The 24644-nt window shown below is 43.3% G+C and overlaps 1 protein-coding gene across 2 annotated transcripts in view; it reads right to left on the bottom strand.

Annotated features, from left to right (window-relative positions):
* The window catches only part of SPTBN1 (spectrin beta, non-erythrocytic 1), a 197155-nt gene that overhangs the window by 28570 nt on the left and 143941 nt on the right, over positions 1-24644 (bottom strand). For both annotated transcript variants that reach the window (XM_056567751.1, XM_056567752.1), the window contains 10 exons: positions 23248-24118; positions 23010-23147; positions 22168-22924; positions 20989-21191; positions 20124-20214; positions 17894-18040; positions 16536-16799; positions 5238-5462; positions 5069-5158; positions 3224-3502 (listed from right to left, as the gene is read on the bottom strand). In XM_056567751.1, coding sequence (XP_056423726.1) covers positions 3224-3502; positions 5069-5158; positions 5238-5462; positions 16536-16799; positions 17894-18040; positions 20124-20214; positions 20989-21191; positions 22168-22924; positions 23010-23147; positions 23248-24118 — 3065 coding nt within the window. The remainder of the gene's footprint in view (positions 1-3223; positions 3503-5068; positions 5159-5237; positions 5463-16535; positions 16800-17893; positions 18041-20123; positions 20215-20988; positions 21192-22167; positions 22925-23009; positions 23148-23247; positions 24119-24644) is intronic.

Below are 24644 nucleotides of genomic sequence, written 5' to 3'. Positions count from 1 at the left end.
GAGTGTATGGAGGGGGCGGCGGCCTCCAGCTGACTGCAGAGCCCCCTTATCTCCCCTCCCGGAGGACGGAGCTCAGAAGACACAGCAGGGGGAGAGAGAGGATGTTGACAGCTCCGTGCACAGCTCCATCCCCCACACACAGCTCTATCCCTCCCCCTCCCCCTGCTCTGTCTAGACAGGACCTAATCCACCACGGGGAGGTTGCTTGTTTGCACGGGGAAAACACAGAGCAGGGGGGAGGGGAGGAGAGGACGGAAATCTCACCTCACACCGGCCGGGACTACAGCTCTGATGTCCATTCATGGCGGCTCAGGTGAGGAGACCGAGAATGCAGACGGCGGCAGGAAGGGTGGTTGTATATGTATGGTGTGAGTGTATGTGTGATGTGTGTATGTAATCTATGATGGGGGGCAGCGGCAGGTGTATGTATGATGTGTGAATATGTATGGTGTATATCAGTGTTTCCCAACCAGGGTGCCTCCAGCTGTTGCAAAACTATAACTCCCAGCATGCCCTGGGCATGCTGGGAGTTGTAGTTTTGCAACAGCTGGAGGCACCCTGGTTGGGAAACACTGGTGGATATGTATGGTGTGAGTGTATGTGTGTATGATGTCTATGTGTGATGTGTATGTAATGTATGATGTGTGTATAATGTCTAAGTGTGATGTGTGTGTATGTGATGTATAATGGGGGGCAGCGGCAGGTGTATGTATGATGTGTGCATATGTATGGTATATATGTATGGTGTGAGTGTATGTGTGTATGATGTCTATGTATGATGTGTGTATAATGTCTAAGTGAGATGTGTGTGTATGTGATGTATAATGGGGGGCAGCGGCAGGTGTATGTATGATGTGTGCATATGTATGGTGTATACGTATGGTGTGAGTGTATGTGTGTATGTAATGTATGATGGGGGCAGGTGTATGTATGATGTGTGCATATGTATGGTGTATATGTATGGTGTGAGTGTATGTGTGTATGTAATGTATGATGGGGGCAGCGGCAGGTGTATGTATGATGTGTGCATATGTATGGTGTATATGTATGGTGTGAGTGTATGTGTGTATGTAATGTATGATGTGTGTATAATGTCTAAGTGTGATGTGTGTATGTAATGTATGATGGGGGGCAGCGGCAGGTGTATGTATGATGTGTGCATATGTATGGTGTATATGTATGGTGTGAGTGTATGTGTGTATGTAATGTATGATGGGGGCAGCGGCAGGTGTATGTATGATGTGTGCATATGTATGGTGTGAGTGTGTGATGTGTGTATGTAATGTATGATGTGGGGTGGGCAGCGGCAGGTGTATGTATGATGTGTGCATATGTATGGTGCATATGTATGGTGTGAGTGTATGTGTGTATGTGATGTATGATGTGGGGGGCAGCGGCAGGTGTATGTATGATGTGTGCATATGTATGGTGTGAGTGTGTGATGTGTGTATGTAATGTATGATGTGGGGTGGGCAGCGGCAGGTGTATGTATGATGTGTGCATATGTATGGTGCATATGTATGGTGTGAGTGTATGTGTGTATGTGATGTATGATGTGGGGGGCAGCGGCAGGTGTATGTATGATGTGTGCATATGTATGGTGTATATGTATGGTGTGAGTGTATGTGTGCATGTAATGTATGATGTGGGGGGGCAGCGGCAGGTGTATGTATGATGTGTGCATATGTATGGTGTATATGTATGGTGTGAGTGTGTGTGTATGTAAAGTATGATGTGTGTATATGTATGGTGTATATGTATGGTGTGAGTGTATGTGTGTATGTAATGTATGATGTGGGGGGGGGCAGTGGCGGGGGTGTGTGTATGTATGATATGGGGGCAGTGGCTGGTGCATGTATGATGTGTGTATGCATGAATGTTTTGTATAGGAGCAGACTGTCACGTCGGGCATTAGGGCAGTTGTGCCATCTAATTTTATTTATTTTTAGTGGCACCCGCACTAAATTGCACCCCCAGAATCCCGCCCCCTTCATACTCACCCGCCAACCAAGAGCCCCACGGATGCACACAAACACGCCCGAACCAAAACTACAACTCCCAGCATGGTGGACCATAACCTAAACTGTAGAACTATAAAGTGCAACATGCTGGGAGCTGTAGTTTTGGTTCGGGTCAGCTGCAGAGCTATAGGCTGCATCAGGGCATGCTGGGTGTTGTAGTTACTAACTGTAATTCCCAGTATTCCTTGACACAGACTATGGCTCTGCAGCTGACACAAACCAAAACTACAACTCCCAGCATGTTACACAATAACCTTAACTGTCCTACTATACAGTGCAACATGCTGCAACACCCACACAACCATAGACTGTATCAGGGCATGCTGGGAGTTGTAGTTATCTAGTAACTAAATGCAACTTCCAGCATTTTCTGACACAAAATGCACCATATAAACTGGAGAAGCAGAACCCCCCCCCAGTAACATAAGTCCCTATTGAGACTGACAAAAGTGATTAAAATATTTTAAAAAGTGCGTATATATGTGAATAAGCCCCTTTCCTAATAAAAGTTTCCAATTTTCTTTCAATAAAAATAATGTACAAAAATAAACATGTGGTATTGCTGCATGTGGAAATGTCCAGGCTATTAAAATATAATGTTAATTAAACCGTACGGTGAACGGTGTTAATGTAAATAATAGTCCAGAATTGTTCATTTTTGGTCACTTCATATGAGAAATTTTTTATGGTGATCAAAAAGTTACATGTAGACTTTTCTGGGCTTGTCTGGGGTGTAAGAGGATCTACAGCTCTCCCTCCGCTAATATCCTGACATACTGATCGCCTATTAACCATTAGATCACCGCTGTCAGCAGTGTCTAAAGGAATCTTATATCCATCCCTGGTGGTCTAGTGGGGGGGGGATCAGACTATTTTGGTGGAAATTATTTTATCTGCCAGGACAAGTGGATTTTCTTGAGGGACAAGTAGATTGTGTTCCGCTTTAGTCCCTTGGACAAGTAGGTTTTTTTTAAATTTCCACACCCCTGTATATGTAGAACAAACAGCTAATGTGTGTGTGTAAAAAAGCTTGCATTGTATATCTTGATGCAATAAAGACCCTGTAGCTTGCACTTTAATCTGGACCTCGTGTTGGGTGCTGTTTCCTAGTGGAGGAAATATATACACACACATATATATATATATATATATATATATATATTCTCTTAAACATGCTTAAAAGGTAAAGTTATCTTTAGCACCTTTGCTTTCTCTTCAGACATCATGTAAAGTTCTTGCTCGCTCATCCAGGCCTCTGCTTCAGCAGCATCGAAGTAGTATTGCTGCGCCTTGTGTGACTCTTCCAGCCGCCTGTGTCTCTTCTCTGTTTCCTCAATGAGCTGGTTCCATAGAGTCTGAAGATCTGCCAGTCGCTGATTGATTGGCTCTGCATTAAGGTTGGCGTCTTCCAGAATCTTGTCGCTCCTTTCAAAGATATCATCGTAGCGATGCTGGTGGCCTTGGATCTCCTTCTGAAGAGTCTGGTTAAAACATACATCACCAACAAGTTACACCTTGTATTAATCAACTAAACTCATCAGAACTAGTACAGGGCTTGTATGATGGCAAAAAATGCTTAAGGCACTGATGGGCAATTAATATGCCCCTACTAATACTGAATTATTTAGATAAAATCTCTTTCAATCAAATTTTTTCAAACTCAGACATACTAGGACCAATTTACCTAAGAGAACAGAACAGGCTACCACAGAAAGATCATACAAATCCATGCAAATGTTTCCCCTGATGGGCAAAATAATGAAGCCTAGTGCACTATTCTATTACAAACATGTAAACCTAATGGACCCCCAGATATGGCAAAGGATCCATTACAAAACAAATGTGCCGTAAAAATTAGGATGCCATTGTAAACATTGGGAGTGTAATCCGGGTGCTTATTCCTCAGATATTTATTTTTTCTTTAGTTTTAATTCATAGAAGACATGGAAAAGAAAATCTACTTCTGTCAGTTCAGAAAGAGATGTCCATCACCAAACTACAAGGAAGGAAGTGACGCTACTTAACAGCGAGATAATGAAATCTGCTCCTCATCTCCCACACTCTTACTATTGTTTATGATAGGGTGGAGTGGCTATTTCAGCAAGGAAGGAAATTACACCAATCACATTCCACAGAATGAAGGCCCCCACACATAATAGTGAAAAGTTGTCTGAACACGTTGTATTCAATGTGGGCGGCTGACGGTCTAATGTGAATAGAGGCCTCCTGACCCCATGAAGTCTGGGGATAAAGGATCAGGCATGTTGGATTTCAACTTTCCAACCCTTTTGTTCTCAGAGAGATAAGAAATGCCTTTAGAGGTGTCTGGCAGCAGATTAACTCCCCTCTTCCTATTTTAAAAGAACGCTTGACCAAGGTGGGACATAGAGATATATCAAATTAAAATTCAGCTCACAGCTATTGATGATGTATGGGCCATCTTACTTACCAAAAAAAAGCTTTTCATGTTTTAAAAGGGATTTTCCCACTAGCACAGGGTAGGTGTTAAGTCTGACCACTGGGACCTCCATTGATCACAAGAACATTGTTCCCCAAGTGCTCCTTGTAAACGGACCAGTGATTCGCTTGGATGCCCATCACTATTCACTGCTATTTGACTGACAGGGTTTGCACTTGACAATCTCCATCAGTCCTTTTCGGTGAATGGAGCAATGGGCACACAAACATACTACTGCTCCATTTCTTAAGGAGAACTCAGGGACAGCTAGTCTCATGATCAGTAGGGATCAGGGCGGTCGGACCTTCAGTTTATCACACGAGTCCTAGAAGTGTGTTCCCCTTTACTGATCTGTAAAGCATAAGTCAGTCAGCTCTTCATGGCCATCAGATTGGCTCAACATTCATATATCAATGCACAAGGCTGATACTGTAACAGTTCCTTAAAGCTTCATGGAGATTACAAATATCCTATAAGACTTTTTCTTTAAACATTTTTGCTAATACAGCATTATAATGGGATGGGGACCTTTTTTCGGACATTTATATAGTAACCACAACAGAATACACCCAATGGAGAGCATAGAGACCTGATTCTTCTTTATCAGCAGCTGTACAGTCTGGAGGTTGTGCCCATGGTCAGTCGATGTTGCAACAGGCATTCTCTCTTCAACCCAAAGCTGAAAATAGATAAAACTAAGTTACTTCTCTAAACAGGTACTCTGCGGCAGAAACATATTGAGCGTTTCCATCACTTACAATCTCATCCTCCACATCCCGATTGAACTGATGGATCTCTTTGGAGGCCATTAGGTACTTTTTCCGCTCATTTAAGGGAGCAAGCAGCTGGACAAACTTCTGCTGCACCACGATACGCTTGCTGTCAACTTCATCCGTGCTCTCTCCCTCCTGGCTGAGAGCTTGGGCTTGGCTCTGAAGCTCTTCCACCTCCTTCTTTCGGACCTCCATCTGATTTTCTAGCATCTACCCAAAATATAAAAAAAAAAAAAGCATTTGTTGGTCAGACTGTTTATTGGTGGTGCATTATACTCCTATTTCTAGATTACTACCAAGATTTAATTTAATGGTGGCCATACATATTATACTTCGGATGGTCAAACCCACCAAATACAGTGGGGGACTGTCCTTCGATCTTATGTGTACGTGAGAGTCCAACTCACCCCTGACAAATAATATGAGGAGAATAAAAAGTTGGTTATCGTGCATTTCAACACCCTATTCTTTTTGTTTACAAAGTCAAGCCTCTGCCAGAGATGTTATAGGGCTGTATTACACAGTCTGACTTTAGCACCAATTTGCTAGATCTGCACTCATTTACTAAGGCCTATTACATGTCTATCTATCAGGCAGGCACTGGATTAATGGATGATTTGCGCAGTCTTTTGTTTTGTCATTTGTTGTCACACATGCTCTATTAGTCAGTACCATGGAGGGGCATTTACAAAGAGTGGTGTGAATTCTTAACTATTTTAGAGGACAAAAGTTGCTGTAAGTTGCTGCCAAATTTATCGAACAGACTTTGATAAACCTCGCTGATGCAACTTCTAAAAAAAAGTCAAAGATTGTGTGTGGACATGTGACTTGTGTGAAAAGTTGCATATACCCTGACTCAAAAGTTGCACAGAAAATGAAGGGCAGGGCTTAATTGACCTGCAAAACCATCTATTTCTGGGATCGTGCAAAATTTAGCGACATTTGCACTTACTAAATCAGTGAACACTGCACAAAGTGCTCTAAATGGGTAAAACTCATGGAAACGTTTCTAAAGCAATTGTCACACAAATTGTCTTGATAAATCCCTCCATGTGCCTAAAAAACTTGTTCAAACCTACAATATGTCTGATATGATGATGAACAATCGCTTAAAGGGGTACTCTGCCGCTAGACATCTTATCCCCTATCCAAAGGATAGGGGATAAGATGTCAGATCGCCGCGGTCCCGCCGCTGGGGAGCCCTGGGATCCCCGCAGCGGCACCGCACTCTCATTACAGCACAGAGCGCGTTCGCTCTGCATGTAATGACGGGCAGTACAGGACCGGCGCATAGTTACGTCACGGCTACGCCCCTTTCAATACAAGTCTATGGGAGGGGGCGTGGCGGTCATCACGCCCCCTCCCATAGACTTGCATTAAGGGGACGGGCCGTGATCTCACGAGGGGCGGAGCCATGACGTCACTCGTATCGCCCATCATTACGCACAGAGCGAACTCGCTCTGTGCTGTAATGAGAGCTAGGTGCCGCAGCGGGGATCCCGGGGCTCCCCAGCAGCGGGACCGCAGCGATCTGACATCTTATCCCCAATCCTTTGGATAGGGGATAAGATGTCTAGGGGCGGAGTACCCCTTTAAGCGTTTGTCAGATGATCACCGGCTCTATTACATAAGGTAATTTACAGCCTGTCCGACCTTTAACTTTCCTCTCCCCATTGAAAACCCCTGCACACTAAGAAATACTGAGCATGCATATGTACGAGGGAGTCATTTAGGAATAGCTGTTGACCGAATGGGAACTCCAGTAGCTAGTATTGAAAAATGTGAGCCCATCTTAACTGTGTGCTTACATGTATATCATACAACGTGGGGCTAACTACTAATACAAAGCTTGCCAAAGCTATGCACAAAATTATATTCTCTTCCACGCTGTGCAAAATCATTACGTTTTATACGGTTGTACAAAAAATATTAAATTTTTAATATTTAACACTGATGAGAAAGTTTGGTTGGGTAACAATATGAGCAAATTGGTAAAAATTCTGTCTAGCCAATTTACCACTGTGAGACATCCATGAACAGTCAAGCTGTCCCCACAGACATGAGGTTATCCATATCTCCGGCATCTTTTTATTTTTTATAACAGTAGAGGTAAGTTGAACAGCAGCCACATAGGCCGTCATTTAAATCAGTCTGCGTGTCCTTTTTTTGCCACTATACTTAGACAGCAGGTCAAGGGGACCTTTATATCGCACCTTTACTGAGAAATCCCTAGGGGTATTCCAGGATTTTTTTGAATTTGACTATGCTACAGGGGCTGTAAAGTTAGTGTAGTTCATAATATAGTGTCTGTATCTGTGTGTGACGGTTTTCTCACAATTTTTCTGTGATTTTCACCCCACTATTTATTTTTAACATCATACAAAATATGACTGTTGTCTCAGATTTTTACCAGGTTGCAATGTGGCCGAGACCTGACATCACTAGTCAGCTGATGACAGGGAGCCTGTCTGCTTCAATGGGTGGAGCGATCGCTTGGTGGGAGAGAGATCAATCTGCAACTAATGCAACAGCTGTAGGCACCCTGATTGAAAACCAAAGGTCTTTTGAATGGATGCAGCTCATTTATGTTTCAATGGGTGGGGTGGCTGATGTGTGGGAGGGAGGAAAATGGAATTGTGGGATTTGTAGTCAAAAAAAGAAAAGTCAAACAGGAAATACCAGTTCACAAAAAGCTAGCCACAGTATTATGGTAATCTCACAACATAGCCATTTAGCCCCAAGACAAGCGCAGATCCTTCCTAAGCATGTCCATTACTGTCTGCCAGGTACGTACTAAAATCACCTTATGCTGGATAACCCCTTTACTTGGGAGTTAATATAAAAGGACTGACCTCTTTTGGATAATGGTTCAATATATATTAGTCAATGGGGGAGATGTATCAAACGCCATCCAGAGGAAAAGTTGCCCATAACAACCAATCAGATCGCTTCTTTCATTTTTAACAAGGCCTCTGCAAAATGAAAGAAGAGATCTGACTGGTTGCTGTGGGCAACTTTTCCGTTGCACAGGTTTTGATAAATCTCCCCCAATATGTTTTAATCAGAATTATGAAGTACTCTGAGAACTAAAACACACAAAATTACGGCTTCCCGTAAATATAGTTTTATTACATGACAGGAACACAAAAGGTGCAGTAGCACACAGCCACATACTGCGTATCTGTATATATTGTATTCTACAAACCAGTCTAATGATGACAACACAAGTTTCCAATGTCCCAGGGGGGTAGCAGCCTTTATAGTCAGATCCGGGCCGGCGTCTGAACTAACTATACTGCTGAGCCCAGGAAAAAATAGCCATGAAGAGCAAGAAAGGGGAAATAAAATCTGTGTTAATTCCTTATTTCCAGCATACAGTAGTCTCTCAGTGTCCCAAATCCTTTTAATATCTGACATTTCAAAGATCACATTCTGCCATAACAATAAATGTGCATAGAGAAGCTGTTTAGAGCATGCGGCGGGCAGGGGCTGTGTAGGAGCTCTGAGCTGTTTACACATTCACTCCTTTGTTCCGGGCTTTCTGGCTCTTATAAACAGCTTATTAACTAATGTATAAAGTCACTTTACTCACTCTTGGGGCTTTGTACAGATTTAGCACTGAGCCTCCAAAAAGGATTTAGAAAAGCATGTAAAAAAATAACAAAAACGTAGCATGGAATCGGAGCACTGTGTTATAATATGCACCCGCACCCTGCGGTATGTGTCATGTTCGGATGTCTGGGGTGTTTTGTTATTCTCAGATCAGAAAGATTTCAACATTGCAATTCAGAAGTTATTTAAACTATTTCATTCCTTCTACAACAAATGGACATGTTTATAGAAAAACAAAACAACACTATATATATATATATATATATATATATATACACACACACACACACACATATATATATATATAAGATAGAAAACTACTTCGAATTTAAAAGTAGATTTTTTTATGCTTACTGTAAAATCTCTCTCAGAGGATCCATTGGGGGACAGAGACCGTGGTATATTCTGTTGCCACTAGGAGGCTGACACTAGGCAACAGAAAGAAGTCAGCTCCTCCTGGCAGGATATACCCCGCCTACAGACTAATCAGTGTAGTCCCAAAGCAGTAGGAGAGGACCGACAGGGAAAGAAAAAACTGCAACTGTCCGAAGGAACCACAGACAAAAATTAACCGAACCAACCCCCAGACAACTGAACCAAAGACACCAGAAAAAATGGGTGGGTATTGTGTCCCTCAATGGATCCTTCGAGAAAGATTTTACGGTAAGCATAAACCCATTGGGGGGACACAGACTGTAGGACGTACCAAAAGCAGTCCCCGGGGTGGGAGAGAACCGAAGCAACTCAGGTGGCAGGCTGGGCCACAGCCGCCTGCAACACCTTGTGATCCAAACCGGCGTCAGCAGACGCAAAAGTGTACAAATGGTAAAATTTTGTAAAAGTGTGCCAGGTGGCCACCTTACAGACTTGTAAGGCCGGAGCCCTATTGCGGAGAGCCCAGGAGGCCCCGACTGATCGAGTGGAATGAGCCGAGACATGGAAAGGCGGAGTCTTCCCTTTGCAGCAGTAGGCTTCCGAGATGGCTAAATGGTCGCCTTCGAAGCAGGAAGTCCCTTACGACTACTCTGGAAGAGTCACACTGACTGAAAGATGAAATGACCTCCATATGTGTACACCACTTTTCCGATTATACTAGTTTATATATACCATGATATTGGAGAGTTGTGCTTGTTTTTCCATGAGGATATATTTTCTGCCGTACTCCTATTCCATGTGTGCGGACTGTGATCTGGTGCTGTCCTACTGTTTTCCCTGTAATGTTACACTGGATTTGTCTAGGGGGGGGGGGGGGGGGGGGAAGGACACGGGACAAGGGGGGTGGGAGTTTTTGTGTAGGATGGATGGGTGGGGAGGTTGGGGGTTTTGTGTTTTTGTATGTTCTTTGTTTTATGCAAAAATGTTCAATAAAAATTTTCTGATTAAAAAAAGAAAGATGAAGTGACCGAAGGGTAGATCCGAACAGCCCGAACCACATCAAGACAATGAAGCAATCGTTCCCGGGCATGGGACGGAGCTGGGCAGAAGGACGATATGCTCATTCAGGTGAAAAGAGGAGACCACCTTAGGTAAAAAGGTGGGGATTGGTCGGAAAGGGACTGTGTCCTGGTGCAGGACCAGGTAGGGGGAATGGCAGAAGAGAGCCGCCAACTCTGAAACTCTCCAGATGGAAGTGACAGCAATGAGGAAAACCACCTTCCATGAAAGAACGCGAAGAGAAACGTTCCGGGGAGGTTCAATGGGAGTACCTTGCAATACACTGAGAACCAGATTAAGATCCCATGGAGGAGTAGGGGATCAGTATGGCTGAGCCACATGAGTAACGCCCTGCAGAAAAGTGCAGATGTTAGGATCGGATGCCAGAGGGTGCTGAAAGAGAATGGAGAGAGCAGACACCTGACCCTTAAGAGAACTGAGAGCCAAGCGTTGCTCCAATCAGACTGTAAAAAGGAAAGAAGGCGTGGAAGGGAGAAGACAACTGGTGAGAAAGATTGAGACTCACACCATCGAAAGTAAGACCGCCAAGTACGGTGATAAATCTTCGCAGAGGAAGGCTTAAGAGCCCCGATCATTGTGCGGATCTCAACTGGGGAGAAAACCCGCTGGCCCTTAGAACCACGGTTTCAACCGCTACGCCGTCAAAAGCAGTGTCAATAAATTGGGGTGGCAAAGGGGACCCTGAGTAAGCAGTTCGGGACGAACTGTGAGGTGCAGTGGCACAGCTGCCACTAGGCGAACGACGTCTGCGTACCACGCGCGTTTGGCCCAGTCCGGAGCCATGACAATGGCGGAGACGCCCTTCGCTTTGAGCTTCCTCAGGACCCGAGGAGGGAAGAAATAGGGGAGGACGAAGTGCGACCAGGGGATCACTAAGGTGTCGACAGCCAGAGCCAGATGATCATGTCTGGAGTCCCCCAGTGGTTGCAGATTTCCGCAAACATCTCCAGATGAAGAGACCACTTGCCGGAATCAGTAGAGGAAGTCCGCCTGAGTTCCGCCCAGAGCAGGATCCTGGAGACCGTCTCAGGGCTGCGAGTGCCGCTCTGGCGATTGACATACTCCAAAGTCGTTGAGTTGTCCGACTGGACAAGAAAACAGGATGGTCCTGGAGAAGTCGCTCCCAATGGAGGAGGTAAAAGGTAAATTGCCCAGAGTTCCAGGATATTGATGGGGAGAAGAGCTTCCCGAGAGGACCAACGGCCCTGGACCATCCGATCCCCAACCGCTGAGACTGGCCTCTGTAGTGATGACCTGCCAGTGAAGAGGCAGGAAGGATAATCCTTGCCAAAGAAGAGGATACTGCAGCCACCACAGGAGGAACTGGCGAACTGTTGGGGGGGTGGAGGAAGAATCCTGCAATCGAGGGAAAGCGGAGACTTGTCCCACCGGGACAGAAGGGCCAGTTGAAGAAGGCGACAATGAAAGTGGGCGAGGGGACGGCTTCCATGGCCGCCACCATCCGACCCAGTACTTTCATGCTGAACAGGATGGGAACTGGAACAGGACGACCGAGAAGAGAAAGGCTTGTTGATAGAGAGCTGCGCTTGTTCGGTGGGAGCCGAAGTCGGGCAGCCGCCGTGTCGAACTGGAGTCCCAAGAAGATCAGAGACTGGGTGGGAGTAAGGTTGGACTTTTTCTGGTTGACCACCCAGCCGAAACGGGACAAGATCTGTAGAGTGAAAGAGAGAAAGAAAGAGAGAGAGAGACATAGAGAGACAGAAGATATATATATCTCTGCCGACTTCCTTTTTGTTGCCTAGTGTCAGCAGCATATACCACGGTCTCTCCGTCCCCCACTGAAGCCGACCGAGAAAATTATACACACACATTCTCAAGAACGTTGCCCCAATCTTTTTTTTAGGCTGGGTTCACACTATGTTTTGTCCATACGGGAACCAGATATGGTTAGGGGATGGGAAAACCGGGTGCTCCCGTATCCCAGCCGAACCCAGCCCCCATCTCAGTCTGGGTTCACATCCCGTTTTTGCAATACAGTTTCCGTATCAGGTTTTTGATGAAAAACGGATTCCTCAAAACCGGACTAAACTGTATCAAAACGTATGTACAAATTTTAACCCATATACAGTTTTAAAAAATTATGTTCGGTTGCATCTGTTTTTTAAGGGAAAAAAAAAACAAAAACGTATGTTTTTAAATTTTCACTATTATGAATAAAGTTTCACTTTAAAAATCTTTCGGTGTAAAAAACTGTATTATGAAAATCGTATGGAACTGTACGCACATACGGTTCTGTACGGTTCCCATTGACTCCCATGTAAAAAAATAAAATACGTATACGGTTTACATACAGTCTTTCACCTGGACCAAAATGGTAGGCTACGATTTTGGGTACAGAAAAAAAAAAAGAGAAAACCGTACAAGATGAAAAACTGACACAATCGGATGCATCTTTTGGCATACGGGGTTCAGTCCGGCCAGAAAACCAGATAAAGGGCAAAAATTAGCCGACCGGAATGAACAAGATGGGGCCGGGTCCAGCTGGGATACAGGAGCGCCCTTTTTTTCCATCCCCCAGCCGGATCTTGTCCCCGTATGGACAAAACAGTGTGAACTCAGCCTTATGATAGAGCTGTGAGTTGTGCATGCATACTGCCACTCCAGTCATTCTCTATGGTAGCTGCCATATGTAGCTGAACATTGTACTCAGCTATCTTTGGAAGCTCCCTAGACGAGCAGACTTTCTTTTTATAGTTGGCTTGTTTCCTGAATGTATAATGACATAACTTTCTAAATAGTCTTAACTAATAATTTTCCTATCATTTGGCAGCCGCTTGGCTAAAGATTAGATAAATCTGTGAAGCGTCTGACAGACTTTCTGCTCTCTTAGTGTTAGAGATAACAGCATGGCGAGCTAAAACACAAGCTCAGATTGTGGATGGGGAGGAGAAACCTTGGAGGACAGCTGACATAGGCTGGAGAAAGAGGATAGCTGATACAAGGCAGTCTGCTGGGTAGAATAATATAGGCTGTGTTCAAGTTTATAGAGGAAATAGAGGTCACACAGCAAGCAGCAGGTGCTGGAGAAGAAAACATTAGTAACATTTTAATAAAGACCTATGGACAAATGTTTTTTTCAGCATAAGTAGTACAAGGTAAGAAAAAAAAAATCCTTTTTTAAAGATGTTCACAGTCTAAGATCATAGGTGGCAATCCATATGGCTGACATTGACACTACAACAACAAAACTACTTATACTGTTTATGCGGAGATATTTGTAGCACAGACATGTGCCCCTGTTTCACTAAATTAAAGGACATGTCCGGTGCTCACTTTTCTTATTGTATCCGTTCCAGGCTGCAAAAAAAAAAGAAAAAAAGAAAATAAGCTTTCTCTTGCCTGCCTACGCTCCCCCGGTGCTCCGGTACAGGCGTTCGGTCCCCGGGCTGTATTCTTCTTACTTCCGGTTAGCCTGGCACATCGCTGCGGTCGGTGATAGGATGAAGCTCCGTGTGACGTGCAGGACTAACAGGAAGTAAGAAGAATACAGCCCGGGGACCGAACACCTGTACTGAAGCACCGGGGGAGCCTAGGCAGGTAAGAGAAAATTTGTTTTCTTTTATTTTTCAGCCCGGAACGGATAAAATAAGAAAAGGAAGCACTGGACATCTCCTTTAACTCAGGATCTGTAATGGAGTCAAATTAGTTTTGTTGTCAAAATCCTGAATATAATTTTTAACAGAAACAGATTTTGAGGGAAAATACTATTATTAAAGGCAATGTTAATCATAATCTTTATAAAATAACCACTATGGGCCAGAAAAAAAGCCATAATAAAATTAATGATCTAAGCCGCCTAGCCTGCACTCTATCTGTCTTCAATTACAGAGAGGACACAGGATGTTCTGTGCTAGATGAAGAAAAGGTCACCCAACCAGACACAATTACTGCATTCACTTACTGCCCTGACTCCTGCGTGGCTTCCTAATGTGAACGCTTACAAAACTTCTCAGGCTGGTAAGATTAAATATACAACATAAACCAGCAATGTATATTGCTCATGATTATGCTGCAATGCCCTGGAGCCCCCTGCTGACACTGAGTGTAATGCTTATCCTAGCCAATAAGCTTTCATGTGTTTGCTCTATAGCGCTGCAGCGTACTGTGTGCCTACAGCCATTCTGGTATTCTAAAGTAAATCATTGCTTAGTGTTATTTTTCTAAATACATATATTTTTGCACTCGCTATATATATTTAACTAAGATAAGAACCATTTGACACCAAAAGACATTTTAACATATGGCACACAAATTGCCAGGATCTACCAAAATCTAATGTCTACTACACCTGCCTAAGAGGTGTTGCAGGTAACAAGGGTCCAGCAGGCTGGATTTTAAGGGTATTTTTACACAGAAGAATGTCTGTGCGGAATTCAGCCAGAATTTTCCACACGAACATTTGGCTGCAGCAGAGTCCCATTGATTGAATAGGATTCTGCTGCATTGTTCACATGGTGGAATCCTGATTCAGACATGTCTATTCTTTCTGCGGATTATATATTAATGAATTATTGTCTGTCAGATGGCGCATTTTTTTAGGCCTTATACTTCCCTTCAGATGAAATGCACTATAGGTGGCAGCAGTTGCTAATCCCAATGCTGAAACATACACGTTCTCAGGTGAACATGCATGTTTATGTAGAAGTCTGGCAGGTTGGTTGCGGTTTTGCAGCTCACTTCCATTGAGGATTGCTGGATAACCCCTTTAATAGCACGTTTATGGTGATAAGAGTGAATGCAGCTTTCTAGGTTGTAAATGAATTGCTCAGCGAAGAAAGAAACCTATGTGTCAATTTCTTAGAATAGAAGCAACTATTTAAGGGTGTGCAGTTTTTTTATTCAGTATTTTGAGCAAAAGCCAGCAGTAGATCAAGCAGATGAAGAGAAAGTGTAAGTCCTTAAATTTTCGGTATATGCTAATGAGGTGCTAAGTGGCACCGGCTGGGCTAACTGGTACTGTGACGTCAGTGCTTGGCCGCAGCGCCGCCCAGCTCATGAATATTCCTCCCCTCCCTCTGCCTCTCCCTCTTCTCCCCGCTCTGTAATGAAGAGGGAGGGGAGGAATATCGATGAGCTGGGCGGCACTGTGGCAAGCGGCGCTGACATCAGAGTGCCAGTTAGCCCAACCGACGCCACTTAGCACCTCATTAGCATATACCGAAAATTGAAGATTACGGCCGAACGGTACGGCGGATCCGGGCACGGTAAGCTTCAAACTGATCAGCGTCCCCCGCACTACCATCCAGTACTGCTGGATAGTGCGGGGGGAGCAAGCTGACCGTTTTCCTTTAAAAAGGGTCATTTACAAATCAAAACAAAAATGTTTTGAAATGGCCATAGACATGTTATGGTTTGAGTGCTATTTCCATTCCTCTTCTTGCTGCAGGAGATGGGCTCTAGAGACTTTTCCCACTTGTTCTAGACATTTTGAAACCCCAACCTATCAGAATTTTTGAATTGATCGTGACAAGTTGAAGGAACTCCACCTCCAAAACCCCTCTACAAAAAGACAAAAAAACAAAAAAAAAACTAATTTGCAAATAGCTCATAAGACACTGATTCCAAACATGTATTTATTTTTTCTATCTTTGCCATTAGCCAACAAACACAGTAGTAGTCCTCTATATTATCTCTCTAATCTCAGTAGTCACTATTTGAACTATTTACTGATGACTGTTTGCCATTGCCACGTCTGGTTGGAAAAGCCTGTGTCAAGATGGGACCAGGAAATAGAGATCAGCAGGGAACGGTTGAGCATTATAATGGCAATGACTAGGTATGGGAGAAATACATATTTTTTTTTCTTTTTACCCAGCCTGATCACTGGAAAAGAATACAAAACAATAGACAACACTTTAAAATAGTCTTTATAACCACATAGGCCTTTGTGGTAAAACTAGTCTTTAGATCAGCCATTGCCATCAATGCAGAGTCTCCCCCCTCCCCCCCCTGTGGCATGCCAGCTATTGCAAAACTACAACACCCATCATGCCCGGACAGCCTTCGGCTGTCCGGGCATGATGGGTGTTGTAGTTCTGCAACAGCTGGAGTGCCAAAGGTTGGGAAACACTACCCTAAAGTAAGGCAGTAAAATCAGTATCTGTGATCATTGAACTCCATTGTTAAAAGATCTTTATATACAAGGAAGCTTTTTTTTCCCCTTTCAACAATTAACCCTGTGAGAACCTCACTCACCTGCTGCTTCTTCAGGAGGATATTGACACTGGTCAGATCCTTTCCATAATCGTCAGACTGAATCTGACTCTCCAAGCCATGGAGAAACTTGTCCAAATCTGCGCAACTCTGGGTAAAAAGTTCAGCTTTGTTGGCATCAAAAAGTCTCTGGGCCTTTGTCTGTGTAGTGGATTCAAGATCTTCCCACATCTTATACAAGGCTATCATCTTCTCCTTCACTACGGCTTCAGTTTCTGGCTTCTCTGCAATGAGCTGGTTTCCTTCCTAAGAAACGGCAAGAAATTCACAGAAAACCTCTCAGTGGAAATCTCTGAATAGAATAAAGCTGCGGATATTGTGAGGAAAGCTGAAGGCTGTAACCATTCCAGGAGCCATCAACATTTACAAAAACTTACCCAGAAAACTGACAACATAGCAGAAGATTGTTCTTTCGTCATTAAACCCATTTCCCATCATGTTTTGGGGCGATGTCTAGAAAGCCATAGACTTTAATAGACCAAATGTTACCCATTCTAGACTTTGTTTAGTCGGTTTCTCAAATATATACGTTTTGTTTGCCCGACTCATAAGTGTATTAGACTCTGTATGGGCTAATAAAGTCTAGGTACTCCACAGTATGTTAGTATACCGTTTTGAGGATATTCTAATCAATACTGAGGGCACAGTCCAAAAAAATTGACGTGAACAGGGCCCAAAGGAAGTTAAAGGGGTACTCCGGTGGAAATTTTATTTATTTAATTTTTTTAAATCAACTGGTGCCAGAAAGTTAAACAGATTTGTAAATTACTTCTATTAAAAATCTTAATCCTTCCAGTACTTATTAGCTGCTGAATACTATAGAGGAAATGCTTTTTCTTTTTGGAACACAGCTCTCTGCTGACATCACGAGCACAGTGCTCTCTGCTGACATTTCTGTCCATTTTAAGAACTGCACAGAGTAGGAGAAAATCCCCATAGCCAACATATGCTGCTCTGGGCAGTTCCTAAAATGGACAGAGATGTCAACAGAGAGCACTGTGCTCGTGATGTCAGCAGAGAGCACTGTGTTCCAAAAAGAAAATAATATTGTGGCCTCCTAACAGAAAAAGCTTGGGGGGGGGGGGGGGGGGGGGGAGGAGGGGGGTGTCCGGGTTGTGCTAGTGGCCAACCCCCTCCAACCTCCTTCCCTCCACTGAAAACATATGGATGCTCGATCCAGCAGAGTATGCATTTGTAAAGGGAAAATCTGGGAAAAATAGCAATCTAACAGCTCTCTGATGTACACAACTAGCTATATTATTCATTTAAAATCTTAAACAGTAGTCAATAGATCTGGTTTGATGTCATATTATAGGCATGCATCATCAGATGTACATTACCTTTTCTATTTTGTCAAGCCATTCTTTGTTGGAAGCCAATTCTGCCATAAACGCTTGGTGTTTCAGCCATTTACTATGCAAGTTTCTGGCCTCGTCATACGACATATCTCGAGCAGTGAGCATTTTCTCATTAACCCAGAGGGACAGCTGAAAGACACGAAAAAACATTTAGATAAAATACAGTATTTTTTTATTTTATTTTATTTATTTATATAGCGCCTACAGATTCCGCAGCGCTTGCAAGAGGTGTGGGGATATGCTGGGGATATGCTGGGGATATGTTGAGGCCAATTAGAGACTGTTATAGGCCTGTCTGAAGAGATGTGTTTTTAGGCGACGTTTGAAACTATGGATGTTGTTGTTGAGTCTGAGGGACTGAGGGATAGCATTCCAGAGAACCGATACAGCACGAGTGAAGTCTTGGAGACGGGAGTGAGAAGTTCGGATTATAGAAGATGTTAGTGTGAGATCATTAGCAGATCGTAAAGAACGTGTAGGATGGTAGACAGAGATGAGAGAGGAGATGTAGGGAGGTGCAGCATTGTGGAGAGCTTTGTGTGAGAGACTGAGGATTTTGTACTGTATTCTGGACTGAATTGGTAACCAGTGTAGTGACTGGCACAGGGAGGAGGCGTCACTATAACAGCTGGAGAGGAAGATGAGTCTGGCTGCGGCATTAAGGATGGACTGAAGAGGAGAGAGATTGGAGAAAGGAAGGCCTATTAGTAAAGAGTTACAGTAGTCGAGGCGGGAGTTATAGCAATAATGAGAGTTTTAGCAGTTTCAGTAGTGAGAAATGGGCGGATTCTGGAAATGTTTTTGAGATGCAGGTGACAAGAACGTGAAAGAGACTGAATATGGGGAGTGAAAGACAGATCAGAGTCAAGTATAACTCCAAGACAGCGAGCCTGCTGCCCGGGAGTTATGGTAGTACCATAGTAAAACCTCTTTGAGAAGACCACCCAAAACTGACCACCCAAATAAGTTATCTTCTAAAGAGGAGGGCTCGTCTACTGAAAGAAAATGACCCTTCTGCATAATGTATGGCGGACCGAAAAATATGTCACGTGAAATCTGGATGAGAGGGGGTGGTGGTTTTCTCAAAGTGGTCCTGTTGGGGATGTTTTACTGTAAGTGAAATTCTAGTAAAAGAAAAAGGCTTAATCTGCGGTCGACACATCTGGAAACAATGACTGCAAATAAACTAAAACATATGGAACACTTTCGATTCGCGCGAAGACTAATCTTAGGGCCAATAGATGACACATCCATCTCATTCTGGAGAGACGCCCGTTTCTCTAAGGAGCCGATGATTATAGACCTTATGCTACATTTTATCTCCAAGTTAATAATGGAAAAAGTCATACAAAAAAATTGAAGTTATAAGAAAAGAGAAAACAAATGCAAGGACTTTGCTCCTAGTTATCTGCACCTCCAAAAGTAAGGGGAACTGGCTTTATCTCCCCCTCCTCCACAATTCTACAGCAGAGCTCATAAATAAATAGAAGGCTTCTCGAAGACTCCATACATCATTGATGCATAGATATCATGGGATACCTGAGAAGCAAAATATGCGCACTCAGTCACACGAGCAGCTCTATGTAACGTTAGTCAGGCAGAAGGGCACACACTAACAGTTTTTCCCAACCAGGGTGCCTCCAGCAGTTGCAAAACTACAACTCCCAGCATGCCCGGACAGCCGTAGGCTGTCCGGGCATGCTGGGAGTTGTAGTTTTGCAACAGCTGGAGGCACCCTGGTTGGGAAAAACCCCACTAACTTCTTACATTGGAAATGGACAAGTTCATTTAAAATCAGTATCTCTGTGTAAGAAGAGTCTTTGGTGGTGATTAGGGATGAGCGAACTTCCAGTAATTCGATTCATCACGAACTTCTCGGCTCGGCAGTTGATGACTTTAGCCTGCATAAATGAGTTCAGCTTTCAGGTGCTCCGGTGGGCTGGAGACTCTCTAGAACTGTAGAACTGTATCCACCGGAGAACCTGAAAGCTGAACTCATTTATGCAGGCTAAAGTCATCAACTGCCGAGCCGAGAAGTCCGTGACGAATCGAATTACTGGAAGTTCGCTCATCTCTAGTGGTGATAGTTGCTACTTTATCTGTATTAAAGTAAAGCTATTCCCCAGTAACACAGAACCACTATATGTGAAGGTGATTCCGAGCAGTTCACCACAGATACTTGAGTTAAGTAAACGAAAAATATAAAAAGTACCTCTTGGCAATCCTGCAGAAACTTCTGCATCTCTCGGTTGTCCTTCAGCCGTGTTAGGAGGTCATTCGCTGCTTCTCGGTTTCTCTTATGTCTTAAATGAGAACCCAAAAATATGTATTAAAATACAAGAGTTCAGGACTGCCATCACTTTAAGGATGTGTTCACACAGAGTATGCCTATATTTCATGTGCAGGATTTAAAAGCTGCAGATTTTATGCTGCAGATTTCTATGTAAACTAATTAAACACAACTTCAAATCCTGTGCATCAAAATTTGCGCAGGACACTGTACGTGCAAATAGACCCTAAAGGGGTATTCTGAATCCAAATGTTATCTCCTGTTACACGATGGGGATAACAAGTTGATCAGTGAGAGTCTGACTGCTGGGACCCCCACCGAATTCCCAAACAGATTAAAAATTACCTCCTGGCCAACTCTGTTCATTCTTTTTTTGGGTTTTCCATTTAAACCTGAAATATGTCAATTTTCCTCATGTATTTTTTGTGGATTTTCTATATATTTTTTGTTATAGGAGTACTGCAGTGTCAGACACCTACGAGTGTCTGATCACGGGGCGTCCGACCGCTGTGACCCTCCGCGAGCTCCCGTACGGGGTCCAGACATTGCCGTAGATTACCCACAACAAAATCTGCTGCAGTTTTTTTTTTTTTGCATAATCCACAAGAAATTTAGCACCATTGGATTTGTTTCAAAGATTCTTCTTAGCGGATTTGCTGCAGACATTTCCCACAGCAAATCCAAAACAAAAACCTGAAGGACAGGTTACAATGTCAGGAATACTCTATTGTCTATAGAGTAATAGAGCAGAAAGTATCAAAAATAAGAAACCAAAGTGATTTTATACCTGCTGTCAATTGATTCAACCTTTTCTTCAATCTTATCAGAGTTTATGTTGCCATCATTAACCAGTCTCCTTCCAGTCTCTACTACTGCATTGATTTTCTCCTCACTGGCATCCATGGTGGTCATGAAGTCTTCCTGTTTCTTTATGGCAGCTTCGGCAGCTTCCAAGTTATTTGGCATCTCAGTGTGGGCCAAGACATATTCCTAGGATAAAAGAATACAAGAATTGAACACAGATGGATTATAGGCATATATGCTAGATATTATGCTCTTCGGTGTTAAGTAATTAGATTTTTTTGTAGATTCCTTTAGTGTTTTTGACATTTTTTTTGGAAATGCTATTTTAACTGGGTATAAGTGCAATGCATTATGTTGTGTGGATTCAAGCGAATCAACTGAAAGTAGAACTACCCCTAAACAACAAAAATGATCCTGCATGACCCTACAGTGTCATGTAGACTAGAGATGAGTGAAGTTACAGTGATTCGATTCGTTCGGGACTTCTCGGCTCGGCAGTTGCTGACTTATTCTGCATGAATTAGTTCAGTTTTTAGGTGCTCCAGTGGGCTTGAAAAAATGGATACACTCCTAGAAGAGAGTCTCCTAGAACTGTATCCACCTTTTCCAGCCCACCGGAGCACCTAAAAGCTGAACTAATGTATGCAGGCTAAAGTCAGCAACTGCCGAGCCGAGAAGTTCCGGACGAATCGAATCACTTTAACTTTGCTCATCTCTAATGTAGACATTAGATAGTTTAACTTTTTTCACATGTAAAGGCTAGCAGAGCTACAATACCAGGAACAGTATACAAAAATAAAAGCAGCCATGTTTTTCTATCACACAATAAGTTAAATGACATGTTAAATGAAAAAATGCAAAGGGCTTGAAAACATGAGGACCAGCAAAGAACATTACTACAAAATGAAATATGTAACTGGCTAAATCTGACTGGTATCAACACTACGGTCATTTTAGAACCAAGTTCTTAGGATGCCCGTGCACACCTAGTGCCAGGGTGCCATGTGGCTTTGCCATGAATTCCCACTTGTCTTTTTAGTGTGAATTTTAAAAGGTGTGTGAAATATGGTACAAACATTCACCATGGTATGGTGGTAAAACACTATCGTAATAAGTGCAATAGATAGTAGAGAACTGCACACAGACACAATGTTCAACACACCTGGTTATTAAGGAAAGCTTCTGCTTGCTTTGTATCCCTTAAGAAGAGTTGGTAGGCATGGGACTGGCTTAGGAGATTTTGCCTGTTCTCCCACATTTTGTGAAGCTCATTCCATCCAGTATCGAGAGCCTGGAGACGTTGGCGCAAGAACATGTACTGTGCATCTGTCTGTCCTTGTGTCACCATTTCGCCCATGTCTCTCATCTTTTGGTAATCTTCCTCATAGTTGTTAATTTCGTTCTTGATATTCTCATGCTGGGTAAGTAACTTTTCTGCCTCGGCTAAAGTGTTTGGCATATCTTCTGAGGCTATAGCTGTCTGGGTCCTTGATAACCAGGATTGGAAGTCATCTAAGTCGCGCAGGAATTGTTGGAGCTTGCTGGCTTCACCAAGAGATTCTTCTCTGTTCTTCAAGGTAGTTTTCATCTCTTCCCAAACGTCATTAATCTCTGCAAGTCTACTCATGATGGCCTGAGCCTGATCTGGGTGTTCAGCTTCCAGTTTCTCAGCTTCCTTCTGGAGATCAGTCAATTTGGCTTCAATAGCAGCTAAATCACGTTCCATGCCTGTCAATTTCCTCTGGAGAGCCATAACTCCAGCCAGGTCATTGCCCAGCTCCTGAGTGGACTCAATGACTTTGGTCTTTTCCCTTATCCATGACTTGGTCTCATTGCACTCAAGGTGGTAGTTCTGAATACTAAGGGCTGAACTAAGGGAATCTTTTGTTCGATCCACCAATTCTCTGAACTGACTCCATCTGATAAAATCAAAAAATGAAAATGTAAACATGCCATAGATAAAAACTAAAAATACAGCCTTCTGTAGAGTGTCCACATACTTACCTGGTGTTCAGTTTGTCTTGCTGTGCTTTGATTTCTTTCTCACTTGGATGTCCACTATGAATCAGCTGGCGGGCAATCTGGTTGACTACAGCCACCCGGGAAGCCTGGTTGTTCATTTCTGGTTCCAAGCTCTCAAATCTAAAATCCCAAACAAATGCAATTAAACATCAGATGGCTAAAAAAAAAGAAAAAATCTCATACAGAATATGTATACAAAGAGCAATAAAAGTATGACTACCTGTGCTGAATAACCTCCAGATCTTCCAATTTCTCAGGTATTTGCATATTGTTAAGCCATTGCTCCTTTTCAACAATCCAAAGCTCGCAAGCATCAGCTTCACTAAACATCTTATAGAGAGCAAGAGCATCCTGAAGGGCCTGTTTCCGAAGCCTTGTCAGCTCAGCCAGTTCCTTGTATCTCTCCTCTATTCCAGACAATCTGCTCTGTACTTCTGAAGCCTCAAACTGTTCCTCAGGTAGGGCGGCTGCTTGCTCATGTAGTGCATCAATAGTTGATCTGTAACTTCCTATTTCCTCTGCTACGTCTTTGTGTTTCTTTACTAGAGACTGTGTAGAGAATTCATCATGCCCAACGTCACTGCTAGACACAATCTTCAAGATGTCCAGCATCCAAGCATCAATGTCATCAGCATCTGCTTGGAACTGATGGAAGCTGGATGTTTCTTCCAGACGTTTCTTCCGAATAGCAGACAACTGCTCGAGGTTAGCCCACTGTTCCTGAATATCTTTTATTCTCTCTCTTATCTTCTCAGATCCAAAGTGCTCTTCTGCAACCATCTCCTCACCTTCCTTGATGGTCTGCAGGAGGTGACCACTCCGCCCACTCATCTCATCTTCAAATGCTTTATGTTTGCAAAGCAAACGGATGACACTGGTCAAATCCTTCCCATAGTCATCAGAAGACAAGATCTGCTCCTTCTCTCTTATCCATCCCTCCTCTTCTGCCATTTCCCAGAAAAACTTCCAAAGACGCCTAGACTCTTCCAAACGTGCTTGTCTTTCGGCTGCCAGCTGACACAGTTCTTGGTAGCAAAACTCCATGTGAGCCACGCGATCCCGGATGACTTGTGGGTCACACGGTTTATAACCTACAAAAGGGGAACAAATTACATGCATTGATTACGTTTTCTACAAGCATAGGTTACAAGATTATTTTTTCTTTCTTTTTACTGTATTTTTAGCCTCATTAGACTTCGCACATAATGTGAATGAATGATATGGATAAACAAAAATGGAAAAAATGGTCTAGGAGGAGCTGCACAATGTTAAGACAATGGAGACGACAGGCGGTGCACAGGACGACATGTATTTTATCCGTACTGTACGATTTAAAATACATGTTATCCTGTGCCCCACCTGTTGTCTCCATTGTCTTAACATTTAGCAGAACCTTCTAGACCTTTTTTTCTGTTTTTTGTCTCTATCTACATTGCCTATCCGCTCTTTTCAGGAGTTTGGTCAGGTCGGAGTGCAGCAGCTTGGATCAATCCTTACCATTGGTTGCCTTAATCTGGGTTGTGCCCATCACTAGAGCAACTCCATAAAAGGTCAGTATATCACAGCGGTGTGGTGGAGGGTTACACACCGACTGATATACTATACAAGGGAGCGTCC

This window comes from Hyla sarda, chromosome 3 (assembly GCF_029499605.1).
Source record: "Hyla sarda isolate aHylSar1 chromosome 3, aHylSar1.hap1, whole genome shotgun sequence".
NCBI classification, from domain to species: Eukaryota; Metazoa; Chordata; class Amphibia; order Anura; family Hylidae; genus Hyla; species Hyla sarda.
The sequence above is the reverse complement of the archived record's forward strand: the minus strand, read 5'-3'. Positions and strand labels throughout refer to the sequence as shown.